At 39.4% G+C, this 25,196-nt stretch overlaps 2 protein-coding genes across 4 annotated transcripts in view; one reads left to right on the top strand and one right to left on the bottom strand.

The window, feature by feature from the left end:
- The window catches only part of ANO2 (anoctamin 2), a 156,799-nt gene extending 142,328 nt beyond the window's left edge, over positions 1-14,471 (top strand). Inside the window, exons 21-25 of the mRNA XM_071733390.1 lie at positions 1,317-1,469; positions 1,573-1,625; positions 3,207-3,388; positions 10,108-10,213; positions 12,273-14,471. Of these exons, the coding sequence (XP_071589491.1) occupies positions 1,317-1,469; positions 1,573-1,625; positions 3,207-3,388; positions 10,108-10,213; positions 12,273-12,554 (776 nt within the window). The 3' untranslated portion in view covers positions 12,555-14,471. The remainder of the gene's footprint in view (positions 1-1,316; positions 1,470-1,572; positions 1,626-3,206; positions 3,389-10,107; positions 10,214-12,272) is intronic.
- Positions 1-25,196, bottom strand: part of LOC139791314 (very long chain fatty acid elongase 4-like) — a 434,972-nt gene that overhangs the window by 83,143 nt on the left and 326,633 nt on the right. The window lies entirely within an intron of this gene.

Raw genomic sequence — 25,196 nt, forward strand, 5'->3', positions numbered from 1 at the left:
CATAAACCTCTGATTTTCACAAAAAGTTCAACATATTCCTCCCACAGTTGTGAGAGAACTTGTACAGGGGTTTGCTGCAAAAGAGACCACAATAAAAAGGGCTTCATAGACACTAACCCTTTTTCTATACTACTATTTATGTAATTCTGAAGTGTAAATCAAATAGATTTTTTAGTTTAGTCTTATTGGGATTACTGACTTTGCATTTGGGCAGTGAACTTTTCAGTCCCTTTCCTCTTCTTCTATTTCTCATTAGTTTTCTGGGGTAATAGACTTCTCGCATTGCTCTGAAGTATCACTTTAAACAATGTGGTATTTTACAAGGAAATTCTCCAGTCCCATGAGTAGCACTGACTGCTGATGCCTCCCAGTTTCCGTGGAAAACAGCCTTTTAGGCAAATTTTTAATTCCTTGGCTCCTCACGACTTTTCAGACTCTAATTGTACACAACTGAGGTCCACCCTGATGAGGTATATTCTGAAGTGCCAATGAAAGGAGAAGGGGATTCACGATTCTCTGCTCACCCAAAAATCTGAAGCAGTTTGTTTGGAGGGACTTGGTTTCCTACTATATTACTCCAAGCATTTCTAGAGCACTAAGAATTGTCAGGAAAAACATAGCCGCGTCATCTTCGCACTTTTGCAGAGTGATATTGGTTTCTTAGCTGCTTAGAAACCAATTTTTTTGCATGAAGACATCCTATGAAGACCTGAAGACAGGTCATCCTATGGCCTAGAAGAAAAGAGGCCCAGTTTATTTAGAGACCAAAGAGGTCTTTTTGTTTAAATCATTACACTATGGATGCTGAGCTGAACCATGTGGTGCACTCTGGTGATTCTGTGATTCTGTGCTAGCAGTCTAATACTGGACACAAGATGATACAAAATCTGCCATTCAGATTGCCACTGAATTTTCCAAAGGAAGCTGGGAAGAAAAGGTGACACCTTGCAGATTTTTCCACTTGCTTAGTTGTATTAACTTCCTTGCAGGCAAAAGGGCAGGGAAGAACAACACCATCTTAATCAGTTAATTATGTATAAATACAGAATACACCCTGAGCCCTTTGCCCATTATTAAATTTATTACTTACTTTGGCTTGTGCTAAAGACTAGAAGCATGATTAGAAACATTTGTAAAGCATATTAATAAACTCTTCTCTCTTTCATAGTTTCGCTTTGTGACCTTTATTACTGAGACCGAATTGTGGAATTTTATGGGATTTGTAACCCAAAAAAGCTCATCGGCATCTTGCTCTCAGCTGCACTTACCAGCTGCCTTCAGAAGATATTAAAATACATTGTATATTTCTCTTCCAGTTATCCAGTTTGGCTTTGTCACACTCTTTGTCGCCTCCTTCCCTCTGGCACCTCTCTTTGCTCTTCTGAACAACATCATAGAAGTCCGGCTTGATGCAAAAAAGTTTGTTACTGAACTGAGAAGGCCAGACACAGTAAGAGAAAAAGATATAGGTAAGCAATGAAAAAACACTAGAGTGAAGATAACACCAAAAATTCCAAAGGAAGAAGAAAAACTCCACTAAAACCATTAATAAGTTCTGTTTTTCACTTACAGGAATTTGGTATAACATTTTGAGCTGCATTGGAAAGCTTTCAGTTATCATTAATGTAAGTATTTGGTTACACCAGTGTCTAACCCTGGTCTTGGGAATTTATATTGTCCCTCCAACTTAATTTAAAAGTGGAGTCTGATTTTGTTAATTGTTATAAATTACAATAAAATCTAAATCATGCAGTTCCTATAGGCAGGTTTATATGCCTAAACATAATTTCTGCCATAGAGTATTTCTCTCAGAGCACCTTTTGAGTTGGGTTACACATTCTCCAAGCTACAAAATTTTGTTGGAAAATGATGTTCTTTCATAGAACAGGAATGATGACATGAACATAATGCACGTCTGGTACACAGATAAATTATATGTATTGTTCTGCATGTATTACTCAAGTAAAATATTCCTGTATATACTTTATGATAATTAAGAGTCATGCCCTTGGAGTTTAATTACAGTAGTGTCTAGTGAATTTTTGAATCACAGGTCGTAGAATAATTTAGGTTGTAAAAGTTCAACTGCAAAATATCAAAGCTATCAAAGCACTTTAGGAAAGCAGGTGACTGTCATTACTGGAGGGGAAATGTGCAGAAGTGCTATTCAATTTATCTCGTACAAGAACTCCCAGCATAGCAGTGTGTAAGTTAACATTCAAACTGAGAGAAGAAATGCCCCGAGAGAAGCAGTGTTAGTGGACTTGGGTGGACCATTCTTGACTTATGGCTCAGCAATTTCCAAGATTTAGAATAGGAAATGTGTGAAACACTGCACATACCAATTTTGCTCTCAGGCATAGATTTCAGGTTTCCAGCACTGATCTGTGCTGGATGAGCAAAAGTCTGCAGCCTCTGAGTTTTACCTGAGTACACTTTGCAGATTTATGCTCATTAATTATCTTCTTTGTCAAGCAAACTTTGATCATCTTTACTTCCTGGGGATTCCATTGAAGGATCAGTTAGCCACTTTTTTTTGACATCTGTGCATACCTAATAAAAAAAAATAATCTAAATTAATGTCCAGTTCTGCTTCTTCATCTCAGTAACAGTGAAGCAGAACTATTTAGCAAAATGTAGTTTTAAATTAATCTAATGAATTCTTATTGATATGCTCTAGATACTTCTGTGTCTTATTTATTTAACCATTATACCAGCTTTATACCAGCAGGTGATTCACTGTTGTCAGATGTATTAATCCTGATGCAGTGGAGAAAATGGAGGATGTCTATCTTACACTCAACTGGTTTATCTCAGCTAACACTCTAACTATAGCAAATTATACTCCAAATTACACCAGCAAGCTACTACATTGCTCTGTAGTGTTTTTTTAAAAACTAGTGTTAAACCTCTTAATGGCTTCAGGAATAGAAAGAATTGGAGAAATTTACAGTACAATAGTTGCTTTTGCTGCTCTGTGGTCTAAGAAATACTCCTCTTAACTGCAAAATTCCCCTGCAGAGAGAGAGCAGGTGACTGTGCATTTATATTTGTTGTGTACCAGGTCTGGTCATTTAGCTCTCACTCCATCACCACTCTAAACTTACTTGAATATGAAAATTATCTCCTGAATTGGCTTAATCTGAAACATGTTAGACATAGATTCACGACACTGTTGTTTGGTTGATTTTTTTTTCATCTCTCAGGCATTTGTAATTGCTGTCACATCCGATTTCATCCCACGCCTTATGTATCAATATGCATACAGTCAAAATGGAACCATGCATGGCTTCATCAATCACACACTCTCATACTTCAATGTCAGTCATCTAAAGGCTGGAACGCAGCCAGAAAACTCCCTCTTTGCACAGGATGTTTTGTTCTGCAGGTAAAGTACTTCTAATGGCAGTTTGCACAGTCAAAGTAATTTCTTTGAGTCTTTTGTCAGATAAAATTTTTCCAAGTGGGAATGGGTAATATTTGTGCCTGTAAAAAAGAGGTTTTAGAAGTATAGCTTTTCTAAAAAAAAGCTATTCTCACTTTTAAAGGCTTCCTAGAAAGGTTTTCCAATGCAATAAAAGACAAAACAAACATTTATTCAAAACTACTCAAGGGGGAAAAAAAAAAGCCTTATTGAAAGACATAATTCTATTTAAAACAATTAGTTTTAAAATGGAGAGCCACTAATTAGAACCAGGATTTCTTTTTCTTTATTAAATTAAGTGTTTATTTAATGAGATGCGAGTTTTCAATATATTCTGCCCATTGTCAAAACCTGACCATTCCACATCTATATATCTTATATTCATCTTTTCAGACTGCAGAAACAAGGGCTGAATTCCTTTAAAATAAGTCCAAAATGTCCAGTCCACTGCTCCCATAATGCAGATATCTATGAAGTGGTTCCAGTATGCACAAGAAATCATTGGCATGGTTCCAGAGCTTTCAAAATTATCTTGCTTTTTTTAATAAAAATATGCAGAAATTCAAAAAGCTGTTGTAAGGCAGGGCAACCCAGGACTGTTTCAAACAGAGTTCCTCAGGTGGTGAATTCAACAGCCTGCCCCATCTTCCTGTAGGACTTTCTTGCAACCACACTCTGCTTGGCCTCTGCAGTGGCAAGAAATCACCACAAGCTTGCTCTTCCATTTTCTTTGGAAGGAAAGCCTTCAGTTGTATGGTTTTTACTACACAGAGGTCTTTAATTGGCCTCCCTTACTTTGATGCATAATATATTTGCATATGTACATTCTTTTTTTTCCCGAGGTGTACCAAAGATTTTGAATGCTGGTTAATATCTGAGCCTGCCCAGGTTCTAGAACTCTTTTCTTGTCCATCTTTTCAAGCCTGCTTTCTTAGCCTCAGGTCTTTGACATTCTGCTTTCTTTCTGCGATTTTATTTTACGATGAAATTTTGACTAAAGTTCCAAGTGTGGGATTCTCAGCTTTCTCAGTCTGCATCTAGCATCAGACTGGCCTTTTCTCACAATGCTGCGATTTTTGCAATAATTCAATTTTATTGAATATTCAGATACTGACAGAAACTACTGTTACTATTGTAGATATTGTAGATATCAAATAGTGTTTTCTGGTTATAATTTCAGAGTTTTTCTTTCCTCGCATTCACTTGAATTCATTGTCCTTGATAAATCTGTATTCAAAACAGAGACATATTTGTTTGTCATTAAGTCCAGTGTTCCCCACATTTCTTCACGACTGCCATTCAGAGTTTCTTAAAGAAATTGTGTTTACAGAGTAGATACAGATAGCTAAGGCAGACAGAAATTTTTCTAGGGTTCCATTAAATTATGACTATTATTGTCTTCTATAAGTCTGCAGGAGCAGCTCTCAGTGTGAGGTAAAAGACTTGTTAACTAAAGCTAGTTAGGATGGACATTTTTGTATTGCAAAAAACCTTTGCTTTCATGTTAAAGTTGGGGGAAGAAAATATTTTGAATAAAAAAAATTTTTTGTTTAAAAAACATAAAACACCCCCCCGCCAAATTAAATTAATTTAAAATATTTTCTGATTTTACCCTTCTAAAAAAGAAATTAATTTAAAAAAAACCCACTCACTTAAAAGCAAAGAGAGAAATTAACTTTGTAGTTATCTTTCTAACTTAGATGCTATAAATTGCCCTTCAGAACAGTTCACTTCTTTTCACTGATTATTTAAGGGATCGTATTATAGATAGGTTCCTGAAGTAGCCCAAACCCTCCTTTTTTTTTTTTTTTTTTAAACAACTGCACATTTCTAAGTGTAAATTTCACATGAATTTATTTTTTTTCCTGTTCTGATTTTCCTTGGAAACAAGATATTTTGCTAAAATAGCTTGAGAGGAGGCAGATGGAAGTTCTTCAATAAGGCCTACAACTCCATACCCACCTTAGAGAAAATATTAACTATTACAATGCAATCATTTTCATAAAAGTCTCGAAGTCATCATTATTCAATGCACTCTGTGTATATTTATCTCTTGCTCATGTGCAAGCAAACTTTGATCATACTTAGAGTCCCACTGATTTTAAGCAGCCAAGCTACAAGCCACAAAAATGACACCTTGGTTTTCCACTGGAAGCAGAGTACATGCGGAATAAATCTGACCTTCTTAAGTCAGGCACTGCTTTTGGGACTGCTTTTGGGGCATCCTTACAACCAAGGCTACATGAGCACACAGATAAGGCTCCTGATTTTAAAGCAGATAAAGAGAATGTAACTTAGGACAGCTACATCCTGATGTCAGGAACTTTATTGAAGGGATCTGTGAAGCCTCTCGGGATGCTGATAGATGAGAGCAGAGAGGGCAGACAGAAGAGAAAAAAAGATATTGAGTGCTTGAAGTTGCATGCAGTTCTCTACCTGCTCTTTTGCTCCTGGCAGATGGGGTGATGTGCCTTCGACCTGGGGGCTCTCCATTTCTCCAGATGTTGTTTCCTCTGAGCTCTGCTATTCCCCATTTTAGTATGTATCTGGGAGTTATTTCTTAGTATAATGTTATGTGTGAGAACGGGAGGCATCTGGGTACTCTCTGAGAGACTTTTAAGTCTATGAAATGCTTTTCTGCTCTCAGTTTAATTTGTAACCCCAAATTAGCACTCATTTTCCTTCAACAAGCACCTCGATCCACATGGATCTCCCACATCCCCAGAGCTTTGCTACTTTCACTTTGCTGCTGTTTACCTGGTCTCAGTCACTGCTCTCTATTTATGGCACACGAGTGCCACTGTATTTGGAAATGTGTGCATCAGCAACAGTGATGAAAAGCACTCCTCAGTGGCATGGGCTCCACAGAGGCAAAATACAAGGAGAAGAGAATAACCTGCACTAGGTATAAAAACATTCCCTGCCTGATGATATCAAATCTATGCCACGAAGGGGTGGGAGGAGAGAAGAAATTATTGGTTGCAAACAAGAAGCATTTTGTATATGTTTGATCATGTACTAGTCTGAATGAGAAAGAACTATGAGCATTTCTGTTCCATTACCAGGAAACCACTTAGGAAAGATGTCAGCATCCACATTTACTTTTGTTTATGACTCACATCATTTGAATCTTATCAAAATCTCAGTTTTGGATGGAGCTATCACTGTGTTAAAACATGGGGTATCTAGTTTGTGTCCCAAGAGACAAGCAACAAACACAGTTCCTTAAGCTGGAAATAAAATCTGCTTTTCTGTTTCTGGCAAATATGTTGGGAACAAGCTGACCTCTCTTATTCTTAGATCTCTGTGACCTCTGGAGATAAATGTGGTTAGACTAAGCCTGAGTTTTGCTCCTTACGGGCATTGCCAGAGATTAAGGTATCTTAAAAATAACCATAACAAGCCAGAAACAACTCTCCCATCGAACATCCAGAAAACATTCTTGGAATATTTGGAGCAGCATTTTCTACAATGCTGTGAACTCTTTGACACTGCTCCCAAATAAACATTACTGTAACGCCATTCTGATGCTTAGCATTAGTTGTAATGATTTTTTTTTCCAGAGGAAAATGACACTTGTGCAGATGAAGGCCAATTAAAAGCAAATCTTGCTAAGTTAGGTGATATTTTTATTGGTTTAGCCTTTTTAATCTCTATAATCTGGATATGATAATGGAGTACATGAAAGCATGCTGGTCACACTGAAAAGAAAGCAGCAGATAACGAGTCATTAAAGGGACTTTTCCCTTAATGAAAGGGACTTTTCCCTTCCCTTTACTCCAGTTTTCAGCAAATCTATTGTGTCTTTGAATGAGTTAATTTTCTTAATGCCCTGGGATTCATGTCATCTACTCCCACAGATTGGTGGCAGATTCTAACATTTTCCCTGAACAATTCCTGTATACTCCTGCATTGCTGAAGCACTACTTCCTTTCAGTGGTTCAGTAATGTTTTCTTCAATTTCTTTTCCAAGACCAACTGAAGGAGGAAATTAACAGGTCAGCTGATTTAGACTGATTCCCATTTTCACCTGAATACAATTTTGGATTATTTCCACAAGTCATTCTTTTTCCTGATGCAATATACTTGTTAAATATACTTTCATACTTTTACTTCTGGATACAGTTCAGTTTTGTCTGTCTTGCCTGGTCCTCTTCATCCATCCTCACTTCCCCAGCATCTCTCTTCTCACAGTGTCCATTTTTCTTCTTTCCCTCAGAAGTTATCAGGTCTCTATTCTTAAGCCACAGCGACTACTTCGTATTCTTGCCCTTTTTCAGTGGAATTAGAATCGTTTGCTATTTTTGAAAAGCAGTATACTTTCCAAACTGATAATTTGCTCCTTCCAGCATATATGCTCAATTGAGCGTTTTAAGAATGACGAATTAAAGAGCTGGGAGAAATAATGGTCTTTTTTTAAAAGAAACTACCTGTAGAATACAGTGGTTAGTCAAGACCTGAGTTGTTACACTTTAAAGTCCCATGTGCCATAGAATAATTAAAAAAGGTGGGGAGGAGGCCCAGCTACCTTGTCTGTAGCTCTGACATCATCCTTGACCGTAAATCTTTTGCTAGTGGACTGTTGAATGTAGATTCAGGCACCAGAAGCAAAGTGATTTCCAGGTGAGCCAGGTGAAATTTCCATGGGGTCAGATGTCCCTGCAACACTTAGTCTGTGAAGCTCAGAGTACATTAAATGGAAAACCTCCCATGGTTGGTGACTCTTCCAGGTGAACCTGGGCTCTGTTTCAAAACAGGGATTGATTTATACTGCTAGGCAGACCCCACAACAAATTCAGTGGTTTTCCTTGGCTTTGATGTTCAGGGAAATTGAATTCAATAGAACTGATTCTGGCCCTCACTGCAACCCTCATACAGAGACTTGAGCAACTTATGGAAGTCCTCATAGTACAGGAAGGTACCAGAGGGGGAGTCTCACAGCATAGGACTAAACAGGAATCCTGTGTAAGACAGGACAGATAGTTTGGCTGCTCTGTATGTACCACTGAACAAACTGAATAATCCAAAGTCTAATGCAGACCAGGTACTGCTTCCGTAAATTAATACAACCTCCAGTTTAAAGCTGTTTTCTCCTCCTCTCCCTTCTCCCTCTCCCCCACCATGGGTTGTACCTTGTGTCCTTGCACCACAGAATTGAATCCAGCATTTCAGGCTGAATTTCTTAAGGGGGACAAGGGGCAGCGTGGAGGGCGTGTGTCAAAAGTAAATATACAATTTAACATGCAAGGCCATGCAGATAGAACCTGAAGGTAATTTTGGTAAGCACACCTGCAAACTGAAGCTGACAGATTTTATATATGAACCTTCTCCATTATCCCCCGAATGGAGGCTTTTCCACAGTCTAATGAATCTTACTGTCAGGAAGTGTTTTGTGGTATTCAAAACAGATTTTCCCTTTCTTAATTTCATCCCATTACTCCTAGTCAAACACTGTGAACAGCACTAAATTATTCCTTTCAGTCCTAAGGGCACAATTTGTGCATGGTTATCATGTCCAACTGTGGCTGTTCCTTACCAAAGTGGAGCAATACATGTGCTCTTCTTTAATCTTTTCTGGTGAGTCAGTCTCCTCAGCCCCTGGATTGTTTTTGTGAACTGCTTCAATTTGTTGCTATCTTTGTCTTTTTTTTTTCTTTTTTTTTTTTTCCTCTGTTTCTCCACCACCCCCCTCCTTTTTTTTTTTTTTTTCTTCTCAGTTCTGAAATCCCCACAGCTGAATGCAGCATTCCAGGTGTGGCTTTACCTGAGCTGTGCAGAGAAGGTCTAATACCCTCCAGCAAATCATGCCTTTTGTTAATCCACAAGTCATACGTCCTGCTGCCATATTTCAGACTCGTGCTAGCTTGCTCACCACTCTAAGCTCCAGGCTATTTTCATTGCATTTTCTTTCAAACTCTATCCTTACAGAGATCCTTCAATTGTTTTATTTTTAATTACTTTCCACTTCCCCGGATTATTCTCCTTGTGTTTCCTGTCTGTATTTCTTATTGCTTTCTGTGTTTCCTGCTATTTGCAAAACTTTCCAAATTAGGAGCATCTGTGATTTTTATTAGCCTGTTGTTTACTTCTAAATGATTAATGATGATACTAAAAGCATCAGTCTTTACACCAAACCACTCAGGCTCTGTTTTATCCTGTCGAAGGCTAGACAGTTAATTTGGGAAGTGTATTTCTTGTGGCTCCCCCTGTTGTTAACGCAAGGCCAGGAACCACCAGAGTGGGAGTCAGTTTTACATGGGCTGAATTTTTCCCTAAATTAATCAGAATTTAGGTGAAATGAATGCACACTTGTAACTTTTGGCCAGAAATTGCCTTGGACTATCTCTATGCTCTAATTTTAACATTTATTCCATGTACACTGAGATCAGTTGAACATTAACCAAAGAAAAAGGGGAAATCCTGGAAAATCTGGAAAATTCCAACATTAGAATGGCCTTCTGATTCTGGTTACAACAGTGAAAAACACACTAAGATTGCTAAATTTAGTGGAGATGGTCCAGCTCCAGTTCTGGAGTTTCATTTCATAAGAAGGGTTGAAGCCGAAACATCTGGAGGATTTGATCCCCTTGGATTTCATGACTAGAAAATCATGTTAACTAAAGCAAATGGTGCAAGGGAAAAGTTCTGGAACTGTGTGATAACCAAGCTGTCTTCTTTGACAGGTTCAAAGACTACAGAGAACCACCTTGGTCCCAAAATCAATATGAGTTTTCTAAGCAGTACTGGGCCGTGTTATCTGCTCGCTTGGCTTTTGTTATTCTATTTCAGGTAAGTCTGTTGAGTTGCTGCCATTTCAATCACACAAATATCACCATTAATGTGATATCACAATGCATATGCAAAAGAATCCCATGTGAAATAGAACTTTTGTTTGCAAATACTCATGCAAATACCATGATGTGCTTGTATCTAGCTGCTGGCTACAGCAGAGGCTCTCCCTTTGACTGTAGCACACATCCTCAGTAGAAGTTTCCTCTCTCTTCATGAAAGGGGAGCCCCACAGCCTGCATTAGCCCCTGGCACTAGCAGTCATCTCCAAAATACTTCAGGCCCTTGAACATTTCAGTTAAGTGGACTCTGTCAGCTTTTATAATTTAAGGCACACCACTTATAAAAAGCACATAAGTGTTACGGATGCTTGTGAAGTGCTGTTATTTACCCAAAGCAAGGAAAAACCAGAAGTAATAAATCCTCCAAGTTCTTTTGTTACTTTCTACAAATAAGTGGAGCAAATTCTCACCCAGTATGGGGATTTCACTGGCAATTATTTGCTATCATGCTATCATTTGCTATCCAAAAATAACATGGACCTGCTGGAGGAAGTCCAGAGGAGAGCCATGAAGCTGATCAGAGGGCTGGAGCACCTCTCCTGTGAAGCTGTCAGAGAAGCAGAGGGAGCTGGAGAAGAGAAGGCTCCAGGGAGACCTTAGAACATCTTTCCAGTACCTGAAGGGGGTCTACAGGAATGCTGTGGAGGGAATTTTTACCAGGGAATGTAGTAGTAGAAGAGGGAAAATGGTTTCAAACTGGAAGAGGGTAGATTTAGATTAGAGATTAGGAAGAAATTCTTTCCTGTGAGGGAGCTGAGACATTGTCACAGGTAGTCCAGAGAAATTGTGTATGGCCCCTCCCTGGAAGTGTTTAAGGCTGGATTGGATGGGGCTTTGAGCAGCCTCATCTAGTGGAAGGTGTCCCTGTCCATGCAGGGAGTTTGGAACTAGATGATCTTTTTGATGTCTTCCAAACCTATGTGATCCTATGATTATATCATGGTTTGACTTCCAAATGGCAGAAGCCTTCTGCTCTCCTCCTGAGGATTCCTCCACAGTCAGATTGTTCCCACCCCTCTCACTGAAATCTGCCTGTCTTTTCTCCTTACCTATGCAAATATTCCTAAGCATGACTGGGAGTCTTACCTGGTTTATATTGCCCTCTTCTGCTTCTTTGCTCTGTCTTCACTGTGTTCAGTAATTTTCCACCAGTGGCTGGAAAGTATTTGAAACCAACTGGTTATGCTGGGCTTCAAATAGCCTGCCTGTTGTTCTGCCAGAGTACATTCCCTGGTTAATTAACTCCATTGTCTCAGCTGGGGATGGAGGGTTCATGCTAGTAGCCTTGTCAGCAAATGTTCTCACACATTTTGAGGCATTGCACAACACAGCAGTTTTCAAAGCATCATCATGGTAATATAAACCCCAAAGCATAATTTATCTATAAATTTCACAGACAAGGAAAACTTTTGCCCAGTCTGCTTCCTGCCTCTGTGTTATTAGCATTACTTGTAGTCACCTGAACACGTGAGCTTTAGGGCAGTGGCTTGCACACTGCAGTAGAGTGAAAAAATCCCACTTGTCAGCAAACAGCAGGATCTGAGGACAGAACGACCATGCAAGTTGTCTGCTGTCTACATTGGAAACACATGGGTATGCTTGTGTTGGAGGATGCTTTCACTGATGTTGCTGTTAAAATTATGGATCCTGAAGGCAGTCTCAATTGATTTGATGCTGAGAACTGAGCACCTGTGAACACCTGTAAAGAATGAATCTGTTTTATCTACTAAGATCTGTAATCATTTGATGAATCCAAGTTCTTTCCCATTTCAAATCTAAGTGATGCATGTGTTTAATTCAACCACTTCTCTGAGGGGCAGATATGCCCAAGTGTGAGCTGTTTTTTGAACTAGGGCTTTCCTCAACTTCTTAATACTACGTGCCATGAGCAAAATGTGGTTTATACCTGTCTTATACCTGTATTAAGGGTTTGGTTTTGCCCTGGTGTGAATAGTTTGGATTTTTCATACTTGCTTCACATCTTGCTGTGTTTGCAGAATCTGGTGATGTTTCTCAGTGTTTTGGTTGACTGGATGATTCCTGACATCCCCAAGGACATCAGTGAACAGATCAAAAAGGAGAAGAGTGTGCTTGTTGACTTCTTCCTGAAAGAAGAGCATGAAAAACTGAAGCTGATTGAAAGCTTTATCGCACGCGACAAGCAGAAACACAAAAGTGGGACCAAAGGCAAAAGGCATCGGGCTGCCAGCTTCAGTCAGCTTAGCCGAAGTCAGAAAGGCAGCGTGGCCTCCTTTAGCTCCCAACACACAGAAGTCTGAGTCCCTGGAGGAGGGTGACATTCTATGCTTACCTCTGCAATACCTGCTTGCTGTGTGATGTGATTCTGAACAAGGAAGAGACAGGGAGTAGGAAGGAGGCTCCTTTTGCTTCCTCAGAAGCTCCCTGTGCAAGGGTCTCCGTTACGTTTTTATATGCTGTCTGGGCTGCAGCATTTTCAGAGTTTATCAGTGCAAGATAAGGGCTACGTTGTGGCTGCAGCTGGTCCTTGTGGTGATGCATGTGAGTCAGGATAGGCACGGGGGAATTCTCCTGGCTCGTGTGGTCTCAGCGGTAGTGCTGCATCTGTCCCTCTTCCTGCAGGCACCCCCTGGGGCCCCGGGAAGAGAAGGGACACTCCTGCTCTGGTATCTATCTTTTGGCAGATCTGACCAGCCACAGCAATGTGTGCACAACACATGGCCTCGTGGCTCGTAGCTGCCAGCAGATGGTTTATAAACATGGGGGGAGTCTCAAGGAGTCATTGTGCCTTCCTAAACACACCCTGCTGCTTGGTGCTGGCTCTGTAGAGCATGCAGGGCACTGAGCTGTGGGAATAGGAGGAATAAAAATGAGCACTTTCATCTACAGATACACTGGGTTTTACTTAGCAGGAGCTTGAATGCATGCACTAATGAGCAGAGAGGCCACAACATACACATGAGAATGAAGTGAAGCTGCCAGAACCAGGGAAGTTCATTGTTATTTGTTGCCCTGAACAAATAAAACCTTGCATGTTTGATTCTCCTCTCACTTAGTCTGGGAATTCAGCCAGTATCAAGAGGAATCGTGCCACTAAACCAACACCAGTGCAAAGCTGATGAGTGAGAATGGAATCAAGCCCTGTAAATCATGCAGCATTTTCATGTACATTGCACATAAAGTAATGGAAGTCGCTGCTGTTGTGTGTTTAATGTGAAGTAAAATATTTTGCAGAACTGCATTTCATCAGAAGGTAAACACATTTATTAAACCAGCTTTCATCTACAAGCATTTAATGAATAACTTTATTATATTATGAATGAAAAGAAAACTTTCTTTAAAAATCCATTTCTTTTACTGCAGTTTCTGACCCTAATCTGACTTGAAATTCAGAGTTTGGATAAAAGATTTTCTTCTCACTTTGTCTTCTTAAAAGTGCTTTCAAAACCATCAAAAACACACAAAAAAATAAGTGCTTTAGTTTCAGGCACTGTGTAAAATATGGTTGCTCTTTAACGTCAGAGTGGTGTTTTATACATTTCCAAATCCTAAGATTTTCATTTTTCTTTTAGATAGAACAATCTTTTTCTATGAAAACTTCTGGTAATTTACTGAGAGGTGTGAAAATAACTGCAGATTTTTTTCATTCAGTGCCTAAAGTAAAAAAAAAAAAAAAATGTTTAAGGATGGGCTGAAATTAAAGTTTCATTTTGGAGTTTCCTTTTTGAGTTTTGATTTAAAGTTATTTGTCCCTTTTATATAGTAGATCAAATTTGAAATGATGACATCAACTTGAGTAAAACTGCAAATGTTTAACTTTGTTGAAAAAAGGTCTGACCTCTTCAAATGTTTTCCTCTTCTACCCCTGTCAAAACTCTTTTGATGCTTTTTAATTTAATTCAGAGAGAGTTCTCCTTTCTGAATTTTTTTTTAATTAATAATAGTTTGCTAAGGATATTGCCCAGATCTCAGTTTGGCTATATACACTCAAGACTTCAAGTACAGCTTGTAAATGTGCAAAAATGTGTAGTATTAAAATGTTTCTCCCTGTTTCATATATACATTATCTAAAACAAGCTATTTGAAGAGTTTCTGACACAATGTACTGTATATAAACTATTGACTGTGTATGTATTCTAACTTACTGTGATAGATAAAAAAAGTAAAGGAAAATAGCCTTATTCATAAATAAAATTTAAGCTTTTTCTTAGTATAAATGCCTCATAGTCATAACAACCCTCTCAGGTCCAAAAATCATCTCACTGCATCTTAGGAACATTGAGATGATGGGATTTGTATGACTGAAAAATAGCTATTGACATTTAAGTAGGTTCCCTCTGCAGTCACCAGGGAGAGAAAGGCACCACCAGCCAGCTACTCATCCCATCTTGGCACTGCTGCCCATCTGAGATGGGCAGATGGATCACCTTGGAGGATTCCTGTGTCCTTCCCTGCACCTCAGCAGGAGCCCTGCTTTAGGTTGTGTGCTTGGGCTTTAGGTTGCAGAAGAACATCACCTAACCTGCTGAGTCAGAGTGTTTAAGACATTTAGATGACTTAAAGAAGTAGCAGCTGCTAGATTTGGAGCTGGTCACACTTGTTTTATATTAATTTTGCTAAGTGCTTGAACTGATATTTTTTCTAAGAATTTCTCTCCTTGCTGGAAACCATAACATAAACCTTGGTTTCCCCCCCCTAAGATTAACATTGCACAGAGCTGCAGGATCACAGAATGTTAGGGGTTGGAAGGGACCTCTGAAGATCATCCAGTCAACTTCCCTGCTAGAGCAGGATCACCTAGAGTAGATCACACAGGAACACATCCAGTCAAGTTTTGAATGTCTCCAGAAACAGAGATTCCACAACCTCCCTGTTCCAGTGCTCTGATACCCTCACAATAAAGAAATTTTTCCTTATGCTTAGGTTGAACCTCCTGTGTTCCAGTTTGTGTCCATTACCCCTTGTCCTGTAACTGGACACCACTGAGGAGAAGTTGGTCCCATCCTCCTGACACCCAACCTTAAGATATTTATAAGCATTGTTGAGGTCCCTCTTCAATCTCCTCTTTTCTAGGCTAAACAGCTCCAGCTCACTCAGCCTTTCATTGTATGGTAGATGAGTACTACTCCCTTAATCATCTTAGTGACTGTGCTCTGATTTTAATTTAGGGCACTATCTCCCACCCAAAAAAGTAATTAATTTTGCTTTCAAAAGACCAAGTCCTATTTGGGATTCCATAATCTTATATATTGGGCAGTCAACATTATTGACATCTGTTCTCTCATTCACACTATAGGGTATTCTGGTGGTGGATTTTGGGGTTTGGAAAGGTCTATGTTTGTTGTTTACAACTCAAGTTCATGGAAATACAATGGTTTTTTAAATCCAAAATGCCTCTGAAAGGGAGAAACATTATGTTTCCAAACAGTAGAAATAGCTTTTTTTTTTTTTTTCAGGCCTTTAGATTATCATAATATTCCTTTTCATTTTCCAAGTATGTGTGAGTGCATGCAACATCTTGTTGGATGAAGGATATTCAGAATTAAGGCTTTTCTCTAAATAGAACTGTTTTTGTACACCCTCCCTCTACCCAGGAAATACCCTCTTGTCTTTTCAAAGACTGTGAGTCACTCAGAAACAGTTGGAAAATTGCTATCCCAAAGTTGAATGCATTAGGCTGCTGTTACACAGAATTTCCATAACAAGGAACTGAAATGCATGCTATGGTCCAAAAATGATAATGTGTTTCTAGATTTCCTAGCAAAAGGAACTAGAGAAGCCAGCAGAGGGACACTGATGCTCTGAAAGTTCTCCTGAGGTTTATATATTCCACCCAAACAAGGCTGGGAAAGCAGCGCAGCAGCAATCACGGCTGACGTCCAGATGGGATCTACCATGATATCACAGACAGGACAGACAGCTCAATTATCTTTATCTGTGATATGGTTTCTATTTTTCTCTTAAACTTGAGAGCTTCATTCACTGAGAATTTCTGCACATTTGGTACTTGACTCAGGTGAAGTCCCTGAGGATTGAATCCTTTGTTACATTTCTATGGTAACCTCTGGATTCTCCTGACTCTGCTTCCCATCAGCTCCTGTAATTGTAGATCACTGATTGGGCATTCATTTATGCCCAGTTTCTAACTTATCTCTTTTGGACAAAGACTTTATCTGATCTCTTTTTATCAGCCTGATACTTGTAAGTCTACCCACAGAGCACCCCTGTACCATAACTTGTGTCTCAGAAGCAGAGAATGACTGTTTCAAGAGATGTGTATGGAAAGCTCTCTCTAGGGAAGATGTGAACAGGGATGCAAGCAGAAACACAAAGTGGTAATAAAACCTGTGAGCTATCATCATTCCTTGCTTTAGAAATGAAAATGAGCTGAAATCTCTGCAATAGAAAGGAAAAAAAAACCTAAGAGAGAAAAGGATTTGCATGGATGTTCCTGCACATTTAGTTCAGAATTTCATAGCCTTTCAGATTGCTTCAGCACTGAAGTAAGAAAAAAGCCCAGTTAAAAGAAACAAACAAAATGCCACATCCCTTTGCATGTGAGTAGCTGGTACCCACTGAGTACTACACCTAGTCACAAAAACTTAATCTACACTCCAGGCTTCATGTGGAGTCGCAGTAATAGAAATGTACATAATTGAATATCAGTGAGAATAAGAAGTTACAAAAATAGAGGAATGAGGCTTATATAAAGCCTTAAACCAAACTGAATTGGATGTAGCTTTGTAACTATGAGACAAAGTAAGTTGTGTTCATCTCTGTGGCCAACAGAAGCTCATGGAGACTGAAAGAGGTTGCTGCTCCACGCACCGTAGTATCTCCTTTGGACTGTTGGTGCAGAGTAGTTTCAAACAGCTTGCAGAAGTTATTCAGGAGAAGGAATTGACCCAGATTTGAGGGGGTCCCTGCTCCTGAGTCATACTATGAACTTAAACACCGTTCAGTCATACAACCCATCTGGTGCACACAACATTCTCAGCATGTAGAAAATATTGCTTGCTTGACCTCTTCTGCAATTTGCCCTTTCGTGACACTTAAAACTATTGAAATGTGGTCCAGCAAGAAAAGGGTAGCCTGTGTGGAAGTATGTCTGCTAAATGATTACTTGGAAATATCCAACTTAACATGCACAATATTTACCACTGTTAGCAATAAACTCTTCTGACTACAATAATGTAACATCTGTTGCTGTTATGAAGTCTCACCCTTTAATTAGGCACAGATGGTCCTCTTATTCCCCGTCTGGTCTAATTCTTTTGCTTTTGAGAAGAAAATAGAAACTGGTCTTGTTTATGACCTATTCTTGTAGGTAAATTCTTCCACATTATATGCTGGTTAAGACTTCTCAGGTGCCCCGTAACATAAAACATACAGATATACCATTAGAAGGTGTTTTAATGCATTTATTGGTATGGAGAAAGGAGGGTGATGTACACCAAAATAGCAAGTTATTCTTTTGGTAAGGACATTGGTACATGGTTCATCTGAAAGGCCCACAAGCAATGGAGTCTGAGGTATATTTGTAGCAGGAAAAGGAGTATAGATTCTGTATCCCCTATGTGCAACATTTCTGAGGAAGTTTCTGCTTTGGTTATTTTCTAAATGGGTTTCAGCCCTTTCTAAATTCCTCAGCACAACCAAAACTCTGAATATTCTCTACAGTTCACATCCTTTACCCATCATCTGCAAACTTACTCAATTATTAATTGATTATTAAATTATTAATCATTGCATTAATTAACAGGCTGCCTCACTGCCTCTTTCACACCACCAATGGAATTGTTAAAATTAATCAGATCCCCTAACAACTCCTGAGACAGCCTGATAATACACTTTATTCATACATAATGATCTAATGAAATCTTTTTATGTGTATTTTCAGTCTGCTCATCAGCACAATCCTGCCGCTTTACTTCTCCATTTTTTTTAAAAAAAGTAACATACAGACACTCTTCTACTCACAAGTACATTGCTTCTAAGCTATTCCTATTGATGTTCTAGTTCTGCAGATATAGTTTTAATGAGCAAAATGATTACTATCATGGAATTATATTATATCTGCTTCTTGTGTGGCCACCTGAGACAAGATCCCCAGATTTAAACCCCACATGTTCAGAGAGAATTTCTTGAGTGGAAATCTGTACACAGCTTGCAGCCAAATGTAGGGAAGTTGGATAGAGAAATGTGACAACAGTGAAAAAATATGCATCCAGAGCAAACCCTTCCATTGCTATGGTCTTCAATATATCCCACTATACTAATGCTATGGATAATATGGGCAGTCAGCAGTTTGGGATTGGACCGTACATTTTCCTGAGATTTGATTGTCTTCAAAACTGTTCTGTAGTTTTGTCTATGGTCCATACTGATGACTTGTTAGTGCTGGTTTTAGTAAAGCTGATTTTTCAGAACACATCACTTTGTGCTTCCATGTACCATGGATTTAAGACAGACTCAACTATGATTCACTTTTGAAAACTATGATTCTTAGATTTAAATATTTATGGAATTAAAACTACTTTTAAAATAACAAGTAATAATTTAATAATGATATTTAATGAAATTTTGTGGATGCAATTCTTATCAAAGAGGAGGTAGTAGACATTATTGTTATAAATAATACAGGGTAGGTAATCTAAGAACACAGATCCATAACCTACTTAAATCTACGTAAGTTATATAGGGTACAAACCTCTGGGGAGACAGTTCCTGTTATCCCACGCTTGATTTCAGTAAGGTTAGGGGGAGAATAAACAGAGAAGCAATGATTTCCATCAAAAAGTGTGTTGCAGCTCTGTGGCTGAATTAGGCATTTTTGGGAAAAGACTGCTCTGAGAAAGAAAGCTTTGCCTTTTAAGCTAGAAATAGGCTGGTCAGGGATGTGGAACCAGGGGAGCAGGACAGGCTCATGAAGCTGTGAGAATAAGTGTTCTTGTTCTAACAGAGACCTCTGCACTCTTTGTCAGCAGACACTCACTTTTCAGAGCTTACCAATATCATGTTTGAGTCCACAAGCTTATCCTTTGCAGGAACTCTGACTACCATAACAGGATCAGAGGAAAAGACTCACTAGTGGTAGTGTTTCTGAATTTCACTGCCTAAAATGTCTTGGCCCACTCAGTATAAACTGCTATTCTAATGCTAGATGAGCCTTGACAAGAATACTGGTATTTCATAAGTTTTAACATTTTCACTTGAAATTCATATATAGGGGAATAAACTGTTCTCTGCTTAAAGTGAAATTACAGGAGGAAAACAAACCCCTACCTGATTCTGACTACACAAAGTGAATTCTATTTCCTGAGTGATTCCTGACTACTCTGCTGAATTTTATGCACAAAGGACAGCAGAAATTCGAAGGAAAAACCGTGGAGGTTTTAAGTGCACTAATACAGAAAGAACTCTTAGTATTTTCTACCCAACACTTAGACAGAAAATTAGCCCTATTATGATGGGATAATTCTTTACAGCATTATTAAAAAAATAAAACAAACTACAAACACCTTTCCAGTAGGCACTTATTTAAATAAAGGACAAACAAATGTGGCAATAAAGTTATCTTGAATCTTACAGGTGTGGAGTAAATTTATCTCTTGCATTTAGTGTTTTGATTTCTTTTTCAGTGTTTCTGAAGCATTTTTGTTTTTTTTAAGGAAGTAAAATCTGCATTAAGAACTAAAGGGGAAATCTCCTGCATTTATTTAGTTGTATGTATCACAGAATCAAAGGATGGTTTGGGTTGTAAAAGATCTTAAAGATCACCTAGTTCCAATCCCCCTGCCATTGGCAGGGACACCTTCTACTAGATCAGTTTGCTCAATGTCCCATCCAACCGGGCCTAGAACACATCCAGGGATGGTGTATGCACAACATCCTTGTTCCTGTGTCTCACAACTCTCATAGTAAAGAATTTCTTCCTAATATCTGATCTAAATATCCCCTCTTCAAGTTTTAATCCATTGTCCCCTGTCCTCTAGCTACACCCCCATGAAAAAAAATCCCTCCCCAGCTTTCTTGTAGGGCCCCTTCGGGTACTGGAAATCCTCTATAATGTTACCTCAGAGCCTCCTCTTCTCCAGACTGAACAACCCCAACTTTCTTAGCCTGTCTTTATAGAGGAGATGCTCCAGTCCTCTGATCATTTTTGTCACTCTTCTCTGGACACGTTCCAGGAGCTTTATATCCTTCTTATGCTGGGAGTCCAGAACAGGACACAGTGCTCCAGGTGGGGTCTCACAAGAGCAGAGTAGAGGGGGAGAATCAGCTCCCATGACCTGCTGTCTGGGCTTCTTTTGATATAGCCCAGGACCCGATCGCCATTCTGGGCTGCAAGTGCACACTGATGGCTCATTTTAAGCTTCTGGTCCACCAGCACTCTGAAGTCCTCCTTTGAAGGGCGGCCCTCAGTCCCTTCTCCCAATCTGTATTCATCCATGGGATTGCCTCAACCCAGGTGCAGAACCTTTCACTTGGTCTTGTTGAGCTTCAGGTAGTTTCTGCAAGCCCACTTTTCAAGCCTGTCAAGGTGCCACTGGATGGCCTATAGGATTTCCCTATGGATGGTATCTATATTATAAATTTTATAATAATTAATGTTTTCAAAGTACAATTTGAATCTCAGCTCATTCTACAAGACATGGCTTCTGTTGATGCTGGGAGAGGGTTTTTACTTGTTGTTTTGGGAAGCAACAACATGTTTGCTCAAGAGTTTGGAAACACTGAAGGTCTGTAAGAATATGAAACTATGAGGACATCTAGATATAGAAAAGTATTCTTACTGTCATGCTGTCTGATGAAGAGCAAGGAAAATGGGGAGATTTAGATCACAAAATATACACTTTTTTATATAAAACTAAAATAGCTCAAATGTAAAGACTGGATTAAGAGATTCCTCCCCATCCTTCTTCCCCTTCGTCCCCACCCTTTTTTTTCTTTTTTTTTTTTTTTTTTCCCACAAGAATAAACATTCCCATCATTTGAATTGTTTATTCAAATGCCATGTAGAACTGGTTCCAGTAGATGGAGCAATAAAGCAGAAGGAAAAAAATGCCACAGACCTAGGGTACTCTATAGAGGTGGACATGTTCTTGAGGCAGGTCATGCAAGCACATTCATAAAAAAAGACCTCACACCATCAGAGGAGAAAGTATTTTGAAAGCTTCTCCATGGATTCAAGTTCAGTCAGAAATACTCTTCACATAACTGATGCTGACAAGAGTTTTTCCTTGGAATTGGCTTAACAGATGAAATAAAATAATCGCTTGGGATTTTCTCCAAAGCCAAGAAAATAGATTAATTATAAATGTCTTGTTATTCTCTTGGCTTTAGTAGAGATTAGTACAGCTTAATCCTTCCACAAAAGCTAATGCTGTAAAGCAGTATTAAATGAGACAAGCTTTACATATGCCATATGATCTTCAGCCTCTTGTTTTCCACTGCCTCTCTCCTCTGACTCCCCGTGTGCTGTATGCAACAGTGGGTTCAGCATCATGGCAAGCACCACAGTGCTGGAGGCTGTGCACAGATGAGAAGCAGCTGAGCCACAGCGCCTGGCAGAGATATCACAGCACCTTGGGAGTCAAAACCCAAGCTCTTTGGATCACAACTGTTGGGTTTTTTCCCCTTCCCTTTTCCACCAACTTAACATCTTCTAGGGAAAAAAAGAAAAAAAAAAAAAAAAAGAAATAAAGAAATAAAAAAACCTTGTTTTGCTGAACATGAATGAGAAGAGCTTTCACTCAAATCAGTGATGATTTTTTCAAACCAACCTATTTATCACAGAAACCTCTGGCAGGCAGCCAACAATATCCATGAGGCCTGTGTCCTGTCACCAGCCCAGGAAGTCTGTGACACCCAGCTTAAGGGAAAGGGGAATATCTGTGATCTGGGCTCCTTCCCTGCTGAGAGTGAGGAGAAGGATCTCCTTCCTCTTCAAGGCTCAGGGAAAGTCAGCCCCTCTTCTTCTTGCTTCTTCCCTAACTTGTAACACTGACAGCTCTACACTGTCATCTCTAAGCCCTATGAGATCATCCCCACCAGTAGGCATTTCCTACACAACTTTCATGAAAATCTTTTGGCAGCAATGGTCATCTTAACCTCACATTCTATTTTCACCTCTCTGCAGTTTCCTGAGTTTCTTTGCCATAATTGACCTGAAGAAGCTACTTCAAAAACTCAGTAAAAACTTGTGGTATGTGGCTAAAGTAAAAACTTCAGGGTGCCTAAAGATGTGGCTGTCCAGGATGCCAGCAGTAATTCCGGTGTAGCAGATGAATAGCAGAAATATGGCTTCTGTCCTGAGGCCTCCATCCCAGCAGCCAACCCAAGCAGGTGTCAGGGGTGCTGTGGGGAGCCTTTTGCCATCTCCTTTCAGTGACATACTTCTGGGGTTGCCTCAGCTTCAAGGTGCACTGCTGTGATTTGTAGTGTACAATGAACAGTGAAGATTGCTCCAACAGAAAAGAGTAAGTGTCTGTAATGTGGTATAGACAGCACTGGTACTTTCTGCTGCAGGTACCCCCAGCATGTTTATATGGTTTCCTTTTTCCTCTTTGTTTTGATTAAAAAAAATATAAAGTAGGATTTTCCACCAGTTTCTACTCCTTCATCAGATTCAAAAGGGCCTGGGAAAAGGCAATCACTCCCTTGCCTCCTAAAGAATGATCCTTTAGTCAGATGTGTCCTAGAGGTCTGAAATTGTCCTCTAGCATGTGTCTGCCACAAGCACAGGGAGCTGAGAGGCCTGTTCTCCCTCCTTTTGCATCTGGAGCAGGGTGTATGAGAAAGTCATTGGACAGGAATAAGGATGTTCCCACACACCAGCCCCTGCTCCAGGTGTATATGCAGGTAAGACACTCATAGATATTCATGTATTGCAGAGGCAAATAAAGGAGTGTGGACACCTGATACAAAGAAATATACACAGCTCCCCTCTCCACTCTCTCTCCCTCCCCTTTTCCTTTCAGTAAAAGTGGAAGACATCTGAACGATGAGAGCCAGCATATCAGAGAAGGAGCAGAGCCAGGGAGACAAGAAACTGTTCACATCACATCTTGCAGCTGTTGGCTGCCATGGCAAGGACAAACAACTGTATGGAGACCTTCCCAAGCTGTATAGGACCATACCTCTGTCTGGAACTGGGAATGAAAAACAGTGAGCAAAAGTTGTGTGAAGAACAGATTGATGTCTGACACTATTAATTTTAAAGTCTATATTTGTAGAAGGGACTATATCTGGACACCAACATTTTCCATTCCAAGTTGTTGCATAGTTACCCACATCAGTCATTCAGGCATCAGAGTCTTGCAGACCATATCTTAGCAGACAACTGATGGCACATCTTAAAGATGGGTAAATATGGCTAAAGCTACAGAACACTCTTTGCATGTCTTTAAATAATTTTTAATTAATTCCAACTTGGAAAAAAACATGTTTTGCTTGTAGATGCTTTGTGATAGGAAAGGGTGGGATTTGTTGAATAAATAATTCTTTCTGAATTAGTCACCAGGTCTAATTAAGAGATACCAAAGGGACAAGGAATCAGAAGAGCAAGTTTAAAGGAATATCTAGCTAAAACATAAGATAAAAGTAGTATTTTAGAATATCAAAATAAACAGCGTGTGTGAATGTTTTTCTTGGGATGAGCCAAAGGAAATATTTTCCTGGGGTTTGGCCCATAGAGCATGTAACAGATGAAACCAATCTGGTTGCTCTCTAGAATGAATTACACAATTAGTGGATAAAAGGAGATATGGTTGATGCTAATGCAATGTCTGAAAGTCATTTGAGCAGTAATACCTTGTAAATCCTGACATTTGGGGCCTGCCTTATCTTACAATTACCTTTCTCTGTTCCTGGTGTAACTCCTTTGACTGCAGAGGGGTAACACCTGATTCCACCTGTTTGAAAGAGGAAAAGAGTCTTGGTTCCCTGGAAAAAAAAAAGTTTCCATTCTACTGGCAAGGCTGCATTTGCTGGAGGATCTGGAGGATTTTTTCTCTTCAGTACATTAAAGGTAAAATTATTATCTCTAATCTGATCCTATTATTCACAGTCTCGCTCTTAAAATCGTTCAGGCAGCCCAGAGGATGCTCTGCCCTTATGGTGCTGCTAGCAAAATTTCCCTAAATTGGCAAAGGCTTGCCTAGTAGAGTTTATCCCAATAGCTACCAAATGGCCTAAAACATGTATAAGCTGAAGACAATGCAGGGTTTCTCAGTACAGCATCAAGGTTATCAAGACCAGACACCCGTTTTTAGTTACCACCTGTTCTCCTCTCTCAGACACAGGCATCAATCAGCTGCACAAACAAAGCAGAGGTGAGAGGAGACTCTGGCTCCAAAATCCAATAAGAAAATCCAGATATCATACTGTCACTGCTGAGGCATACTCCTCATCTGTTATCACTCCCTTTCTGTGCAAACCCAGGGTAACTTCAGTTAACTTTGAAGAATGGCTCCAGCTCTATAAATGAGAGAAAACAAAACACTAAGTGAAGGTGAAATGTAAGAGTGCAACGTGCCTGTGTGGTTCTCAGTGAATACTGCATGCAAAGCAGGCTACAATTTTGCTTGGGCACAAGTTTCTACTAAAATACCAAATTTACTTCTATTCACAGTACAGTAAATTCTACAGACAGTATTCTACAGACAGTAAATCTATACTGTTAAGGACTTTCCTAACACCAGTGTTCAGGAAGGATGCTTTTTTAGTATATGCTCATGGGCATCTGTGGTGACTCAAGCAACATGAAGCTGGGAGAAGCTATGTAAAGCCTCTATGAGCAATACATGAAATAAAAGGTGTCATAAAACCACTGTAACGATCAAACCCACCATGATTTTAAATCTCAGGAAATAAAAATTGTTGTTAAATATAAAAGAAGTCCAAGAATGATAATGAAAAAAACAACAGTTAAAACATCT

The sequence above is a fragment of the Heliangelus exortis genome, chromosome 1, assembly GCF_036169615.1.
Source record: "Heliangelus exortis chromosome 1, bHelExo1.hap1, whole genome shotgun sequence".
Lineage (NCBI taxonomy): Eukaryota > Metazoa > Chordata > Aves > Apodiformes > Trochilidae > Heliangelus > Heliangelus exortis.